At 45.2% G+C, this 17,770-nt stretch overlaps 1 protein-coding gene across 2 annotated transcripts in view; it reads right to left on the bottom strand.

The window, feature by feature from the left end:
• Nucleotides 1-17,770, bottom strand: part of SIRT7 (sirtuin 7) — an 83,272-nt gene that overhangs the window by 55,731 nt on the left and 9,771 nt on the right. Inside the window, exons 1-2 of one of the 2 annotated variants that reach the window (XM_085884711.1) lie at nt 3,281-4,163; nt 2,912-3,049 (exon numbers count right to left, since the gene is read on the bottom strand). In XM_085884711.1, coding sequence (XP_085740837.1) covers nt 2,912-3,049; nt 3,281-3,685 — 543 coding nt within the window. In that variant the 5' untranslated portion in view covers nt 3,686-4,163. Of the gene's footprint in view, nt 1-2,911; nt 3,050-3,280; nt 4,164-17,770 lie in introns of those variants that run through there. The other variant, XM_085884712.1, reaches the window with a different exon arrangement.

The following is a 17,770-nucleotide window of genomic DNA, read 5'->3' as shown; positions in this document are numbered from 1 at the left end:
AGACAAAAATGAGCTGGGAACATTTCTACAATGATTTATTTACACTAAGGCGAGGAAAAGCACATAGCACAGGAACAAGGTTTTTTGGTTATGTTATGCAGGGGAAAGATGAGAGAGAAGTAGTGCGACAATTATACAGCAACTTACCAAAGCGAACACAGAGCAGACTTACGCGAGAATAATAAAAGCAAGAATTACAATAATCAAAGATCTTATACAATTTTACTTAAAAGACAGGCACCACACTCTCAGACACGCACACAGACAAAACAAACCCAACGAAAAGAAAAGGGGACTCTTGCAGCTTGGAAGGGAGGGAGTTGAGGTCGCAGTCCTCGGTACCTGAGTTTCGGGGGAATGAGTGCGCCGTGGTGCAGCACCTGACAACAGTCGTACAGTTTGGACCACAGCCGGCCGTGTGGAGTTCGAGTCCGTGGAGGAGCTTGAGTGGAGAGCGCAGAGTCCAAGGTGGGAACGGGGCAGCAGACAGGACCCGACAAGAGATCCGGTCGAGGTCGGGTGTGCGCGGACCAGCACAACAGGTGGGCCGCCGAGGTGAGACGTGGGCAGACACTCCGTAACAACGACCCTTTCAACAACTGTACACTTCCAATCCTTCTACCGCAACCTCCTTCGACCTTCCCAACCGACCAACGAACCCACCGAACACGAAGCACTTCCAAATCCAACTCCTTCCTTTCTTTCTCTCAAATCCAACCACGAACTCCTTTTCATCCCATACCACCCTACTCGGAGGATTGCTTCGTATCTTATAGATCACGGAGCTAGAGGGTAAAGCCATGGCGAAGCAGACGTCATCCTCCATCCTGATTGTCTGGGCCTTCATGCGGTTCACCTTCCTGGGCGGGGTCTCGCCAGAGGCCGGCAAGGCCCGACCACACCACGTGTCCGGGTCTGGGAAGGTAGATGGTGGTGCAGCTACCATAACCATCCTCGGGATTCTGCCTCAGATAACCAGTTTCTGGGTAGGCACTCGTCACGCTGTGGTTCCAATAAGAGGGGGAATAAAATAAAAGGGAAGAAATGATTTATAATCCTAACTAAAAGCCCATCGCAACGCGAATGGATACGTATCCGGATCTGGATACCCGAATTATTTAATTTTCAAAGTGATTTTTCACCATTGAGAGATCAGGAGAAAAACGATATATTGTTACGGATTTGGAAGCCTTTTGCACACAGACAGTCAGCAGTCCCAAAGTTTAGTTATTTCGTTAAATATATGTGTGTAGTTAGAATCCATCACCTGTGTCTAACGGGAATTTCATGTGTGCGCTGCGAGTTATTTTGTGGTTAATTTTTTTGATATTCTCCAACAATAACATCCTGCTTCGTTCTGCCACCCAACCAAACCTTCGCGCACTGACTCCATTATCCACATGTTTTTGGCTGAAGGCGTGGGAGGAGCCTCCATCGCCTCAGATTGAGGCTCCGCTCCAAAGAAGGGCAGGGAGTGTTTCCTCCAGCCAATGGACGAAGAGCGAGCAAAGCCGAATCACTCCAGCCAATGGGAAGCCAGAAGGCCAGAAACAACTACAGAGCCTCTTTGGGGGCGGGCCACCGACACGCCACCCGTCCAATGGGAGGCAGAGTTACCTCAGGACGGATCCCTCCCACCTCGCAGGAGGGGTTGAAGAATTGTCGATGCGATCCGTCTGGGTCGTCTCGTCTGGTCTGCTGGCCATCTTCCGTCTTGGTGCTGGTTGGCCTCTGCCGCTTCGTCTTGGTTCCTGGGCGCTTGGTGCGAGGTTGTCCGTGTGGGTTCGAGTCCCACCATGGTGGTTGGAGCGTCCAATCTTCCCAAGCCTTTCCACAAGAATCCCGAGCTCCACAAAGGCAGGTCAGCAAGCCGTGCAAATGCGGCCAAGGTACCAGCAGAACTCTGACCCCCAGCCTGTCTATCCCCTTGGCTGCGAGGGTCAAAATAGACAATCTGGGTCCATTTTCTTTTGGTGTGTGTGTGTGTCTGTGGTGGCGCCATCCTATAAGTAGAAATAGTACAAGTGTTGATTGCTCATTGTACATTTGCCTGAATATTCGTGATAACTCTGCTCTGTCTCCCTTCCCGATTATTGTAAATAAACCCGTTAAATGTACCAGCTCGTTGCCTGTCATTTCTGTCATTGACCCAGCACGGTGAGGGCTTGAGAAATAGAGGCCGTTTGTGCTGTAAATTGTCATTTGGTCCAGCGCGGCTTTGGTAACTTCCGCTCGGTTACGCCAGATCAGAGTCCGTAACAGCGACTCAGTTCGGAAAAGTCGGCCGAGGGTGTGGCTTCCCCGGTAGTTAGACGGCGTGGGTTCTTAGGTAAATTGGAATTAGACAAGTGGACCCTACCTCACGCCGTCGAAATATCGGTGACCACGGTCCTTTAAGCGACCCGTCGACTCCCGAGTTATCCGGGGTGACGACCTTCCAATTCCGGTGTTCTCTGGGAGACGGCCCGACTGCTCCATCGAGCAGTCGTCCTCGCCACCGAACCCGGCACCACATCAATATAGCATGATATTTCAAAAATGTATTGGGCCCGATATGTTCTCGTGGATCAGGCATTGCGTGGCGGAGGTATGTGCTCCACTGAGTGCCCTTCTAGTTCAATATAATATTGTTCCGTGAAATTGCTGTCGTACTTTTGAATGAGGAATTTTGTTCCCGATGTTCTTCAACAAATGGCCAATATTTGCAATTTATGCGATGAGATATAAATTTTGAGGTCTATCTCCAAATTTCAAACAAGAAAAAGGAATCTTTGACAACCATCCCTACGGGCCCATGATCCACTCACTCCATCCACCTTCAGTTTCTTCCTTTCACCTCATTTTTCTGAACCTTCCCCTTTCCCAATGTGCATATGTGATGTGCAGGGGGTATTCAGGATAGTGTCCAAACCTCCTCCATTTTCTTCCGGACAGCGTCACGACGAGCAGACCGGACTTCCTCTGAATTCACCAGACAAGGCCATGCTGTGATGAGTGCCTTCTCAGCCAAACTTCGGTCGCCCCCAGCCTTCTGCAAGGCTTGCCGGATCTGCAGCCACATACGTACAATACAAGAGGGTCATCAACAAAAGCAAATATAGCTCTCTTTGTACTTCATATGCAATTTATTAAAGCTTCATCATTTGATAAGAAGTTGTTTATCCCCTTTTTTTCTACAAAAACAAAGCTCATGGACGGGCATGGTTAAATTGACAGTGGGGAAGGAGAACCATGGTTCAAGATGGGGGGGGGGATGACAAGATGGTGGTGCACTGCCTACTTCAAGCACTGGAGGAAAGAGTGAGACAGAACAGCCTCTGGAAGGCAGTTCCATAGACCAGAGTAGTGGAGAAGAGGAGAGTTGAGGTGTGCAGTCAGCCTGGATTTTGGAAGTCGACCAGAAGAGAGTCACAGGAAGAACATGTGCATACTGAAGTTTCTGGTGGGGTCGGAAGACTGGGAGAGCAGAGGGAGCAATCTTGGTGAATAGAAGGTGGAAAAGAGAGAGAATACCGACATGCCTGCAATGTGAGATAAACAGACCATGTGCTTCAGCCTCCTCAAGGGAGATTGCAAAAATTCTGAGTGTCTGACTGCACAGAATGTAGGAGCTAGACAGATTTGATGCTGGGGCATCGGTCCTTAGCAGAGACCAGCACTCCAATGAGCTATGAACGAAGGCCATGAAATGGTGAGCAACTCTGATTTTCAAAGGAAAGATGTGGATCAAAAGAGGATGCCGAATCCGCCGCTGGCTTTGGAGGACAGCTTTCCTATGTGGTCGGCCCAGTAAATGTCATGGATGAGGGTGAGGCCTACAAGTTCAATAAACTGAACCTCTTACAGTGGATGGCCAAGGAAATAGGTGGGCACATTTAACGATGATTCCAAAGTGATAGGGTGTGTCACGTCAATCATGACATTTGTCAGCAAGTAAAGATTTACAATGCCATTAATGTTCTGAGCAGAGCTCAGAACGGATGCAGATGCATTCTGGGAAGCCAAAAACTTCGGCACTCTGCGAAGCTTACACCACTCTGTGAAGCTTACATCTTGTTGTAAAGCTTATACTGCGTTGCGAGGTCCATACCTGCGAAGCTTGCATACATCGTGTTGTGAAGCTAACACTGCGTTGTGAGGTTCATAATCGAGCCACGAGGCCATCGGTGTGACCAGGCCCATTCTAGGTTTTATCTACATACTGTACAAGTGCAACTCATTCAGGAGGTTCAAAGTGGTCAGTGTATATATATATATATATATATATATATATATATATATATATATATATATATATATATATATATATATATATATATATATATATATATATGTAGCTGATCGCAAGACTTCACGTAATCAGAAAGATTGGAATGCATTTTGTACGCGTTTTCGTGTCACCGCATTGCACGTCATGTACATTTGTTCCATTCGCGTAACGTATTTTGACGCCATTTGAGGTCCGTTTCCTGTTCGTTTGATTTATAATGGAATTGTAATACACTTCTGAAGTATTGTTGTCACAAAGCAACATCATTCCTTTAGTTTCACGGAGCTCTTCAGAGCTTTCACGGAGCTTTCCCGGAGCCTTTAAGGAGCTTTCACGGAGCTTCTTTGGGAATGAGTAAATGGCCGAAGGTCTCTGTATGAAAACTATTCCTTATGTCTATATCTGCGTACGACGTCCAACGAACCTGCAATACTACGATTACAAAACCCCTAATGGCAGATGAGCACTTGCTGTGGCTTGCTGTCTTTATAGGGTGAGACTGTGGGATTTTCCAGGATTAAAGGACATGTTCCATTTATCAGGTCAGGTCAGGTATGGGAGCATATGCACCAGAGCAGCACATAGTCACATCCACTTTCTGTGGGTACTCCTGGGGCCTCCATCTGGCCATCCCCAAGAGAGATACCTGGTCCATCCGCATCTCCTTGAGATGTCGATTAATCAGACCAATGTAGAAACATTTCCAGATTAGCTGAGAGAGATGCTCTCTGGACGAACTCCTTTCTTTATACAACCCGTCACTTCGGCATAGACACATTTAAAAAAAAAAAAACTAGAAGGGCACTCAGTAGAGCGCATACCTCCGCCAGGCTGAACAGTTTAAATTTTGTATCCCACGGATAGGTCGGATCTGAATCCGAACCTTAACCAAAACCGAATCGGTTTGTTCTTGTCACCTTAACCAACTCCTCCACCTTGTTTTGTCACAAGTCTTGCACAACTTTGAGATATCGTGTTCGACAGTTTTTTGGCCCCATCTCGCAATGATGAACATCACTGAAAAAATTCTCAAATCCAGATTCGAATCTTCACCAAAATCTAATTAATTAATTAATCCTTTTCACACACACACAACCTGTCCACAAAGTTTCTGCGTAATCCATCCATAACCTTTTGAGATATTGTGCTTCATATTGTTTTTGGCCCCATTTCTCAACAAAGAATCAGTTAAAAATTAAATAAAAACCAATGTCACCATCAGGGTGGTCCGTATCTTGCCAAAAGTTGACCACGTGTGACTTCTTTAAGGTCACACTGAGGTGAACAGAGCTGCGATCCAACAGGAGCGACTCCTTGAGGAATATCTGCCTCCGAGAGATTCCGATGAGAATCGTTCTACAGAGTAACCATGAAAAATATGCGTTTGCCTCATAACGTCACCAAATGACGTCATAATGTCTCAAGCTTGACATATCTAGAAAGCACTCATCGAGGTGTTCAAGTTGAGGTATTACACGATATGTTACCTAAGATTTCAAAATTTGACCTTGGGGTCAAAAACTTTCGACCTCCAGCGCTAACCATGAAAGTCAATGCCGATCGCCACCAAAAATTAATCAGCTGAGCGCCAGACCATGAACTATATTCCCATGAAGTTTGAAGACGATCCGCTCAAAAAAATACGGGTTTCGTCGACTCCCCTGATTTGCGACAAAGTGACCTTGACCTTTGACCTTGAAAATTTTGTGCACTGAAAGGGACCTCTATAGGCCTCTGATATGCGAAGTTACAAAAATTTCCAATGATAACTGTGCTCTGCAGAGTGATCGATACGTGATTACAGACAAACCAAAAAAATAAAATAAAATAAAAAAATAAACATACAAGCTGACGAACATATCTTGCAAAAAACTTCGTTTTGGCACGATAATAATTCTCGTATCCAGACCTGGATTCGGATCTTCACCAAAATTAAATCAATTCTTCCTCGTGGCACTCCCAACGTGTGCACCAAGTTTTGTGTGAATCCTTCCATAACCATTGAGATATTGTGCTAAAAATCGTTTTTGGCCCAATCTCTCAATGGTGAAGAGTCACTTGAAAAATTCTGGGATCCGGATTTTCACAAAAATTGAACCAATTTGTCCTTGTCACACACCCAACATGTCCACCAAGTATAATGCGAATCCATCCACAACTTTTTGAGATATCATGCAATATCGTTTTTGACCCCATCTCTCAATGGTGAAGAAGCACTTAAAAATTTAATAATTCTCGTTTCTAGATCTGAATTCAGATCTTCACCAAAATTGAAACGATTCGTCCTTGTCACACATCCAATCTGTCCACCAAGTGTCGTCCGAATCCATCGACAATCTTGTGCTATATATCATTTTTAGCCATATCTCTCAATGGTGAAGAATCACTTTAAAAATTCTCAGATCCAGATATGGATCTTCACCAAAATTAAACGTTGCTGTCCTTGGCAGGTCACCTACACACACACACACACACACACACACACACACACACACACACACACACACACACACACACACACACACACACACACACACACACACACACACACACACACACACACACACACACACAACGATTGTTTGAAAACTGTGGCCAAAAATCATGTGACAAACAGACAAATGAAAAATCAGTCGTAGAGTGACACTTGGCGAAACAGAACAGCACTCGGACGAGCGCATACCTCCGCCAGGCTGAACAGTTTAAATGTTGTATCCCACCGATAGGTCGGATCTGAAACTAGACCTGAACCAAAATCGAATCGGCTTGTTCTCGTCACCTAACCAACTCTTCCACCTAGTTCTGTCACAATTCGTCCACAACTTTTAGAGATATCATGCTACACATCGTTTTTGGCCCCATCTCTCAATGGTGAAGAATCATTCAAAAAAAAATTCTTATATCCAGATCCGCATTTGAATCTTCACCAAAATTGAATCAATTAGTCCTTTTCACACCCCCAAACGGTCCACAAAGTTTCTGTGGAATCCACCCATAACCTTTTGAGATATTGTGCTATATATCGTTTTTGGCCACATCTCTCAATGGTGAAGACTCACTAAAAAAAAATTATCGGATCCGGATTCGGATCTTTACCAAAATGAAGCATTGCTGTCCTTGGCCAGTTAACTACATACACAAAAAAATTTCAGAACGATTGCTTGAAAACTGTGGCCAAAAATCCTTGTGAAAAACCGACAGACAGATAGACAGAGACGAACGCGACAGACCAACATACTTGGCAAAAAAATTTTTTTGCCAAGTAACAAACAAACAAACTGACAGATAGGGGTAAAAACACAATCTCCATCCACCTTTGGTGGCAGAGGCAACAAGGTGCAAAAACGGATCCATTTAACACAAACTGATTAGCTTAATTCCAATCATCAGCAACGTTATGGAATCCATCATCACAGCTAATATAAAGTCCTTCCATTTTTCTGGCGACCTCATCTCGGGTCACCAATTGAGATTCAGACAAGGTCAATCCACCTTGGACATGCTGCTCCTAATCTCCAAACGATGGATGGAGGCCCTCAATGTTAGATATGAGATCAGGGCTGTCTTTCGAGACATATCTTGAGCTTTGAGAGTCTAGCATTCCACGTTGTTCCCCAAAACTCACTGCCTATGACATCCAAAATGCCAATTTGCACTTCTTCTGCTTCTTCCCGTCTCGAAACAATGTAAAACTGTAGCCCAACCTACCTCAATAACTGCTGAAGCTATGATAGTGATTCCAAAACGAGTAAGTTACTTTGTCTCTGGGCTAGTGCATGCAACCCAAAATTTAAAAATACTGTTGTGGTTCTCGGAACCACATGCATACAACAGATAGTGGTCCTGAGTCAGTTATTCCACTAATATACACGCAGTTAGGCCCCTTCCTTTCATGTAGTGGGAAGACAAGGGAGTGCGTTGCGATGGGCTATTAGTTAGGATGAATAAATCATTTTTCCCCATTTATTTTATTCCCTCCTTTTATGATCCACAGTGCCTTCATCTCGCTTGCTACGTTCGTTTCTCTGGCCACAGCGTACCACCGTCTACCCAGCGACTCGTTTTCCGAGGCAAAATCCTGACGTTCGGCTGGACAAACGCTGTGGCTGCATAACCATCCACCTGCCAAATGCCAGACAGGCACGGCGTGGGCGGACCATACCAGAGGTCTGGCTGAAACCCAGGCCAGAAAGGCGGACCACGTGAAGGGCTGGTCCAATCGGCATACTCGGCTCGGACAATGACGTCAGGTTTCGGCAAGGCTCCTCCCTGACCTCCGGGTTCTAAAAAGCGCGGACCTCCGTGTAATTGCAAGTTGGTTGGGAAGAGAATTGCAAGTTGGTTGGAAGGAGAATTGAGAGAAGTTTTTGAGCATTGAAGCAGGAGTAAGGAGAATTGAAGGAGAGGAGTCATTGAGAGCGAGTGTTCCTGCCACTTGTCTCTGCCGACACGACGTCGAACCGCCCCTTGCTTCTCGACCAAATCTCCTGTCTGGTCCCGCTTTCTGTTCCTCATCTCCGACCTTGACAAACAGCCTCTTGCCTGGTCCTGCCTGCCCTGCAACACATTTAACATGGTCCTGCACATTTAACAACACATGGTCCTGCAACACATTTAACATGCCAGAGACCATCTCTCGCCCCTCCTGCAGACACGATCTCCACACGTACGGGTGTGGCCGAACAACTCAACCATTGTCAGGTGCCGCACCACGGAGCATCCCTCCCCCAAAATGCCCAGGTACCCAGAAACTGTAACCTCAACTCCCTCCCTCCCTGGCTGCAAAAGTCCCTTTCACAATTGGGTTTACTTTGTCTGAGTGTGTGTCTGAGAGTGTTGGCGCCTGTCCGTTAGGTAAGCCTGTATAAGATATTTTATTGTTGTGATTGTTGCTTTTCTTAATCTCGCGTCAAGTCTGCACTATGTCTGCTTTGTAAGTTGCTTGTAAAATTGCCGCACCCCACACCTCTCTCATCTTTCCCTGCATTACACCCCAATAAACCTTTGTTGTGCCACATGCTTTTCCTCGCTTATTGTAAATAAATAATTGTTGTAGAAATGTTCCCAGCTCGCTTTTGTCTTTTCCCTCATTGGTCCAGCTTGGTTTGAATCCAGGTTTAGCCGGGTCTTTATTCCCAAGGGTCCGTTCCTTCTACCCGGTACGTCGTTGGCAGTGTCGCTCGGCTGCATCCGATCCGGAAAGGTGATCCGATCCGGTAGAGTGATCCGGTTCGGACAAGGCGCACCAAGGGCGTGGTTCCCCGGTGGTTAATTAGGTAACCCGATTCCATAGGTGGCAGGACCCTCGGTCACGCGGTTGATTTATTGGCGTCCACGGTCGGTTAAGCGACCCGCTGCGTCACGGAATTATCCGTGAGCGACGGCCTACAATTCTGGGGAGTCTGGTGGGAATCGACATAGCTTTCCCCCACCTAGTGGTCTTCTCACCGGGCCCGCAACAATACATAAAACATTAATCGTTATATTAGGAAAATTAATCCAATGTAAATGTGAACTCAACCAAACCAGGCCGGGATTGTAGGAGGGGAGGGAGGGTGGCGGGGGGGGGGGGATAAGATGGACAGTACTATTCCAAAAGCGATACGTATCCAAATCAACTGAAGCAAGTATTATAACAACTAGTGCGGGCCCGTAGGCGCGGGCCCGTACGTGCAGCTTCGTTCCTTCATTCTCGTAAACGACGACTGGATTGGGGCATTGTTTCAATTAGATCAGACCAACCATATCATAAATGGCCATAACTTGCGAAACACCTGGGAAACATACTCAGGTCCCCAGCGTCAATCGTGACGTCATATCAAACAAAGAAGAAGAAGAATTGTGCCGCCCCTCTCTCTCGCTCCCCCCGCTCTCACTCCCTCCTCTCTTGCCGCCCCCCTCTCTCCCCCCTAGTCTCGCCCCTCTCCACATGTCCACATCCATTCCCCCTTCCAAACTCCACATCCATTCCCCCCTCCCAACTCCACACTATACAGATGGATGAAAAATAATTACCTCATTGAAAACACAAAATGTATACCGTACACAACATACCTTGATAAAAATGAATAGGGGGCACGACGCCCAGAGGGAGGAGGGGTGGGGTGCAATGCACAGCAGTTGAAGGGCAGCATGCTGCCCGGCAGGGAAGAGCGGGATGACGCCCGGCAGGGAGGAGAAGAACGCGAAGCCTCGCCCGGCAGGGGAGAGGGGGGCGCGACGCCCGACAGAGGCGAGGGGGTGGGGGTGACGCCTAGCAGGGGGAAGGGGTACGATGCTCAGCAGGGGTAAGAGGAGTGAGAGGGTGATGCCTGGCAGGAGGGAAAGGTGCGCAACACCTGGTAGGTGGGAGGGGAGGCGCTACACCCAGCAGGGGTGGGACAATGCCCAGCAGGGGGACAACGCTCAGGGCACAACACACCGCTGGGGAAGGGGGGAAGAGGGGGCCGATGCCTGGTGGGGGAGGAGTACGACGTCCGCAGGGGCGTGAGGGGGGTAGAGATGAAGAGGGGCGTGACATCCGGCAAGTGCAACCGTGACTAACCCTAACGGCAAGTGCAACGTCTTGCAGGGGGGTGATGGAAAGTGCGACGTCTTGCAGGGGGGTGACGACAAGTGCGACGTCTTGCAGGGGAGGGGTGACGGCAAGTGCGACGTCTTGCAGGGGAGGGGGGTGACGGCAAGTGCGACGTCTTGCAGGGGGGTGACGGCAAGTGCGATGTCTTGCAAGGGGGTGACGACAAGTGTGACGTCTTGCGGGGGGGTTGACGACAAGTGCGACGTCTTGCGGGGGGGGGGGGTGAAGACAAGTGTGACGTCTTTCTGGGGGTGGGGAGAGGGGAGTGACATCTTGTGAGGGGGTAGAGCGATGTCCGGTTGGGGGGTGGGTAGAGGCAACATCCGGCGTGGGGAAGGGGGCGACTTCCAGCGGGTGGGTGGGAGGATGGCAGGTGCGACGTCTGATGGGAATGGAGGGAGGAGGGGCAGGCACGATCCAAGGCAAGGTGGGGGGGGGTGTTACGCCAAGCTGGAGAGGTTGCATTTGTGACAGATTTGTAAGAGAAATTGTGTGAAGAGGAGGAAGAAAGCAATGCATGGATTTCATGACGTAAACATTTGGAAAATTAAAATATTTTCACAAGTCTTTTAAAAACTTTTGATGTAAGAAACAAGATTAGATCCAAAAGGAAGTTTTGAGAATGATTGAAAAGCCCTTTGTCCACCAACCCAATTACTCACAAAATGCTCTCTATCCATGTTTCAGAATGTTTCACCATTGTTGATCACATCAGGCGATGTGAATAGTTTTCCAATATTAAAAAAATAAAAATAGAAAATAAAATAAAATAAAAATAAAACACAAACACCTTTTACACTTTTTAGATTTTTCAAATTATTTATGCCAAAATGAAAAAATGACTTCTCGTGTTAATGTTAAAAATGAAAAGCCAAAATATAGGTTTGATTATGCTGGCTGCATGTCTGCTTCTCATCATTTTCACCTTTCCAAACCAGCAGCCTTTAACAAAGGCAAATGTTTATTCAAAGAATGGAAAAAAAAATATTCAAAGCAGTGAAAAAAATCTTGTAGAAAGCACAAAAGTATGGCAGTTTTTCTCAATTTCAACAGAAGAATTAAAAGAAAATAAACTCGAGATCGCATTTGCTACAGCAGGCTGTGCGAGGGGCTGGATAATCGCCATCCAGAAGGTTATACAATGTGCATCCGGTAATTGTTCAGTGGGTGCTTGGCAGGCAGAGCACCTGCACATCTGAAAATCTAAAAGAAGAAAGAGAGGAAGGATATAGCATACGGAGAACGATCAGCCACTGCCTTTAAGAACACAATACTTCCAAAGAGCCTGTTCTTACAAATGGGAGGAAGAGGAAGCAAAACATTCAAAGAAATAATGTCTTCCCTCTCAGGGATAGTGTGGGGGTAATTGGTTAGGGGTTAAAAGGGGCAGGTAAAAGACAAGGTAAGAGAGAGGATTGGTAAAAGAAACAGATTGATAGAGAAGTGTTAGCTGGTATTTTTGAGCAACACCTTTTATACAGTGCCATTGTGTGCAATCCAGGCTTGGGAAACATCTGATAGAAATAAAAGATGTGAACATCTCAATCACAAAGTGCAATGAAAGGATCTTTGTAACACGCCGTTGTCGTCACACTCCTTCCATATACTTTTAATTTTTCTTCGTTTATCATTCTATCTATCGTTCGCAAAGTGTCTCTGTGCGTTTGTTCAGCGGCGCTCCAAATCCTGCTTCCTCTCCCATCCATAAGAAATGGATGACATCGACAAACGCTGGAAAAACCCCTCCACAGCGGTGAACAAATTCACGACTCAATGAGAGGCTCACTTGGAGTCCGAGTTGACGAGTTCATCTCAGAATCCGAGTTTCATTTGTTGAAAAAAAAACAAAACAAAACAAAAAACAATAACAATAGTAATAATAACTAGAACTGCCACTTTATAACTGCTGGCAGTGATGACCGGGTACCCAGTCCGTCCGCCTTTGACACAACATGGGACTTAAATCATTGTCGCAATTTTCGCATTGAAAGGATAAGCGGTGCCAGAGAAAACATTATTTAATGGTGATACAAGCACAGGCATGCTTCGAGATGGCGCGGAACAGACGAGTTACGAACCGGGCAGCACAAAGCGTTCAATTTCGTTATTACTGGCTTCTAGATTCAAATAATTAAATAATTCTGTCTCCCAAACCGCGTGACCGATCAGGTTGAAATTTTAAACTTTTGTTTTGCATGTCGCCTGAATTATAAATCTGAAGTTTCGCATGTATAGAGGCAGTGGTTCCAGAGTAAACATTAATTAATATTTATCCTTCAATCCAAGATGGCGGCCAAACCATGTGACTTGTGATGTCATAATTTGCACCACATGTGCAAACACGATGGTGGATGATAACTGCAAATTTTCGCTTCTCCAGGTTAAGCAGTTCCAGAGAAAACATTATTTAATATTTTTCTTAAAACAAACATGGCTGCCAAACCCTGGGCCCGATCCCGTTGAAATTTCAAACCCTCATTCCGCATGACTGTTCCACCATAAAGGTGATGTTTCACATTTATTGATGCAGTAGTTCCAGAGTAAACATTAATTAATATTTTTCCTTCAATCCACTATGGCTGCCAAACGTTGCGTCGTACCTCAAAAGGGGGTGAGAACTTTTTATTCGTCATGGAGAGGCGGTCATAGTGGTGGAGTTTCGCCTGGATCTGTTCAGTCGTTTCAGAGAAAAAGACGTTTTAAGATATTATTTTTCAATCCAAGATGGCTGACGAACCATGTGACCTATGACATCACAAATTTATATTCTGCTTCCAACTGGGTATTGGAACACGTTTGTGAAGTTTCGTGTCAATCGGTAAAGGTGCGTTTTTCTATCCAAGATGGCCGCCAAACCATGTGACGTGTGACATCATAATTTTTACCACGCGTGCACACACGATGGTAGATGATAATTGTAAACTTTCGATTCGTGAGGTTAAGCGGTTCCAGAGAAAACATTATTTAATATTTTCTTAAATCCAATATGGCGGCCAAACCGTGTGACTTATCAATTCGAAATTAACAAACTTATATCCCCTACGTGTCCCGAATATAGTTCTGAAATCTGGCCTTCATCCGACCAGAGCTTCTGGAGAAGATGTTTGAAGGTTTTAGGGTTTTTTCAAGATGGCCGCCAAACCATGTGACCGATCAAGAAGAAATTAACAAACTTGAGAAAGGACCTCATGGGGAATATATGTGTGAAGTTTCGTCTTCATCTGTCTTTCCCTTCTGGAGAAGAAGATTTTTTAAAATTTATTCATTTTCAATCCAAGATGGCTGCCGAACCTTGTGACCTATGATATCATAAATTTAAATTCTGCTTTCCCTCGTCGACCCGAACAAGTGTGTGAAGTTTCATGTAAATCGGATAAAGTCTATTTTTCTATCCAAGATGGCCGCCAAACCATGTGACTTCTGAGGTAAAAATTTTTTTACCATGTATGCAGACTTGAGCGAGGAAGGCACTTGCAAATTTTCGCTTCAATGGCTTATGAAATACCAGAGAAAACATTATTTAATATTTTTCTTAAATCCAACATGGCGGCCAAACCATGTGACCTATCACTTTGAAATTAACAAACTTGCATCGCATACATGTCACGAATATAGTTCTGAAATCTCGCCTTCATTGGACCAGCACTTCTGGAGAAGAAGATGTTTGAAGGTTTTAGGGTTTTTTCAAGATGGCCGCCAACCATGTGACATATCAACAACAAATTAACAAACTTGAAAGAGAACCTCAGGGGGAATGTGCGTGTAAAGTTTCGCCTCAATCTGCACAGCCTTTCTGGAGAAGAAGATTTAAAAAAAAAAAACACTAAAAAACAAGATGGCGGCCGAATTACGTCACCGATGACATCAAAATATTTTTTTCTACGATGAATTTTTGTGTAGATGACGCTCAAGAAATTTCAAATTTTTGCCATGTGGCGTTCTACTTGACGAATTTTTACTGGGATACCTCTTCACTGATGACGTCACGAAAAATCACACGTATTCCTGAGAGGGAGCTTGTTAAAATGTATCAAGCAAAATTTTTTTACCCTAGAAGGTTTCCGAGATACAGAGATCCAAAGTTTATCTGTTTTTTCAAGATGGCGCCCGTATCACGTGACCTATGACGTCACAATTATCAATTATGTATGCTATCAAAAAAGATACATATTTGGTGAAAATTTTGTGTCGATTGGTCTTATCATTCCTGAGAAAATGGCATTTAAAGCGAAAAAAAATTGGAAATTTTGCAAATTTACGGCGGAAGAAAAATAATAATAATGCGTAATAATAATAAACAGAAGAAAAACAATAGGGTACCCTGTACTCATAAACCCTAATAAAAAAGATCACTGCTTGATTTCACGGAATGGGTTCACAATTTCATGATCAATGTTGTCACGTCCAGGGGGGTTTTGCCCCGACCTGGACGGATAGCCAAACGATTTTCTTTGGAGGCTTTCAGCCGAGATCCTCGGAGATTATGGCACGCGTGGGATGGGAGGGCGGCAAATGCACGTAACGGAAGGAAGCACAGCACAGGGGTTTATATTCGTACCCACAACAAATAGACAACACAAGCAACTTAAACAAATACGGGGTTTAATGAAGATAAATCAAATATTTACAATGGAAACAATTCAAAGGGTAATAATCAAAACGGAACGAGAGGTAGAACTAAATCTAATTTCGAGGCACCTCCACACAGACTTTTATACAGACAAGGGGACAGAAAAAAAAAAACATAAAAATCCCTCCTTTATCCCAGAACTTAGCTGTATGCCCAGGGATGAGTTTTGGAACTTGGTGTTCAACAAACCGCTTCGTTATTGCATGGAAAATGTGCCAAAAATGGCACCCAGCTGCTCTCTGGTTGGGAAAACATACAGGAGGCAATTCAGGTGGCAATACTCTTCACCAGGGCTCAGGAACCGCCGTACAAATTCTTTCGTCGATCGCACTTGCTGACGCCGCTGCTCTGCAGAACAGCTCCATCTTCCTCTGATGGCATGACAATATCACACAAGGCTTCGAGGCTGGTCTCATATGACCCAGCCAACAGTCAGTGGCCAGCGTAATGCTTCACCATGCGAGCAAATTCGCCTCAGCACGAACATAAGAATCATGCAGTCTTCTTCACTGTGTAGAGGGAAGCCAGCTGTAATGCCCTTCTCTTCTAACCGCCATCTCTGCCTCTCTCGCTTTTGTGTCAGTCCTCCTTAGTGTCCTGCTCCGAACCCAACTCTATCCTCCTCCCTGATGTCACGCCTATCAATCATCCACTCTCGGGGGTGTGGTTTGCTAGTTGTCACCCCTGGAGGCAGGGTTTCTTGCCTGCTTGGAAATGCAGCTCAGTTGTTGTTGTTTAAAGGACGTCATCCCTTTTTATCGCCGGTTTTGAAATGCAAATACATAGGAGGTCACAGGGGGCAATCACATACTGGGAGAAATTATCCTTAAACCCTACCTAATTTAACACAGCACCACCCCCCCCCCCCCCCGTGTGGTGACAAGTAACACTTAAGCTCACAGTTTCCCTACTTAGGTTACATTGAGATGTCTCCTGCACGTCCATGGACCAAGCAACTCTACACAATCCTATCTTTCCGATGAAATTCCTCCATCTACCCCACAAACATAACAATATATAAAGTCCTGCCAATTATTTATGAACATGCTAGATATATTATAAAGCTGAATACAGGCCTATGATTTCCTGAATGTGCTGCATTTCACACCTGAGTTTTATTTGTTGACCAAGAAAGAGGGAACTGTTCATTACTGGATTTTACAATCAAGATATAAAGTATAAATCATCAAATTGAAATTTAATCAATACAGAAAACTGTACATACAATTCTCATTTGAAGAGGAGGAAAGACATTTTAAAACAATCATCTCAGATGAAAGCCGTGAATAAAAAGTTGGTTTTCTTGAGAGACGAGAGGTCCAAGGGTCACAAAGAATGGGATCTGGATAAGAACCATGCACAAGCACATGGTGTGGCAGAGATGGTGTTTTGGGGTTTTCCACACCCAAGTTCTAGTCTTACCATGGAATTATTTGTACAAAATTTGGTTTACAGCTCCATGGTCTGATTTACATCTTGTGCGCTAAATAACAATGACATTGACTTGGTCTCAATCGATATGCAGGTTGAGTGAAATGTGCCACCAGTACGTGTGTGCACAGTCAACCCTTAATATCACAGAGGTTATGGTCCTGGAAAATGCCACGATAGTTAAAACCAAGGGCCTATTGGAAAAAGGGGTTAGGTTCCTGAACTTGGAGAAAATGTAGAGGAAGGTGGGTGGTAGGCAAAAATATACATATCACAATATAAATAAACATGCAAAATAAACAGAAATCAATCGGCTTCACTGTGAGGTCTCGTGCTGCTTCAAAGCAGATAAAACCGATAAAACAGACCCTCCCTTCTCTAATGTGTCAATCCCCCACCATTCCTCCCATATTAATAATTGAAATCACACACACACACACACACACACACACACACACACACACACACACACACACACACACACACACACACACACACACACACACACACACACACACACACACACACACACACACACACACACACACCTCTTCTCACCATGTCTCTGCCGTGTGCATGTGTGCGCAGCCTTTTTGCACTTGGGCCCGCTGTCCAGCATATGGCTGGTCATGTGATCGGCTATCCCGCTGCCCAGGGGCAGTGCCTCCACAAAAATATTCTGCCTCCAACCAGGGCCCTCTGCAGCTTATTACAACTCCCACAAGTACGCGTTGATTGGGGCATAAAACAAAGATTATCATTGAAGAGAATGTGGAGGTCGATTCCACAAGCGGGAGAAAAGCGGAATGAAAGATTGGAGGTGAGCAGTGATTCTTGATTTTGGGGGTTTCATCAAAAGTGG

Source organism: Eptatretus burgeri, chromosome 6 (genome assembly GCF_056783735.1).
Source record: "Eptatretus burgeri isolate ZD-2024b chromosome 6, Ebu_testis_v1, whole genome shotgun sequence".
Taxonomy (NCBI): Eukaryota; Metazoa; Chordata; class Myxini; order Myxiniformes; family Myxinidae; genus Eptatretus; species Eptatretus burgeri.
This window is presented reverse-complemented; position numbering and strand designations above follow the sequence as displayed.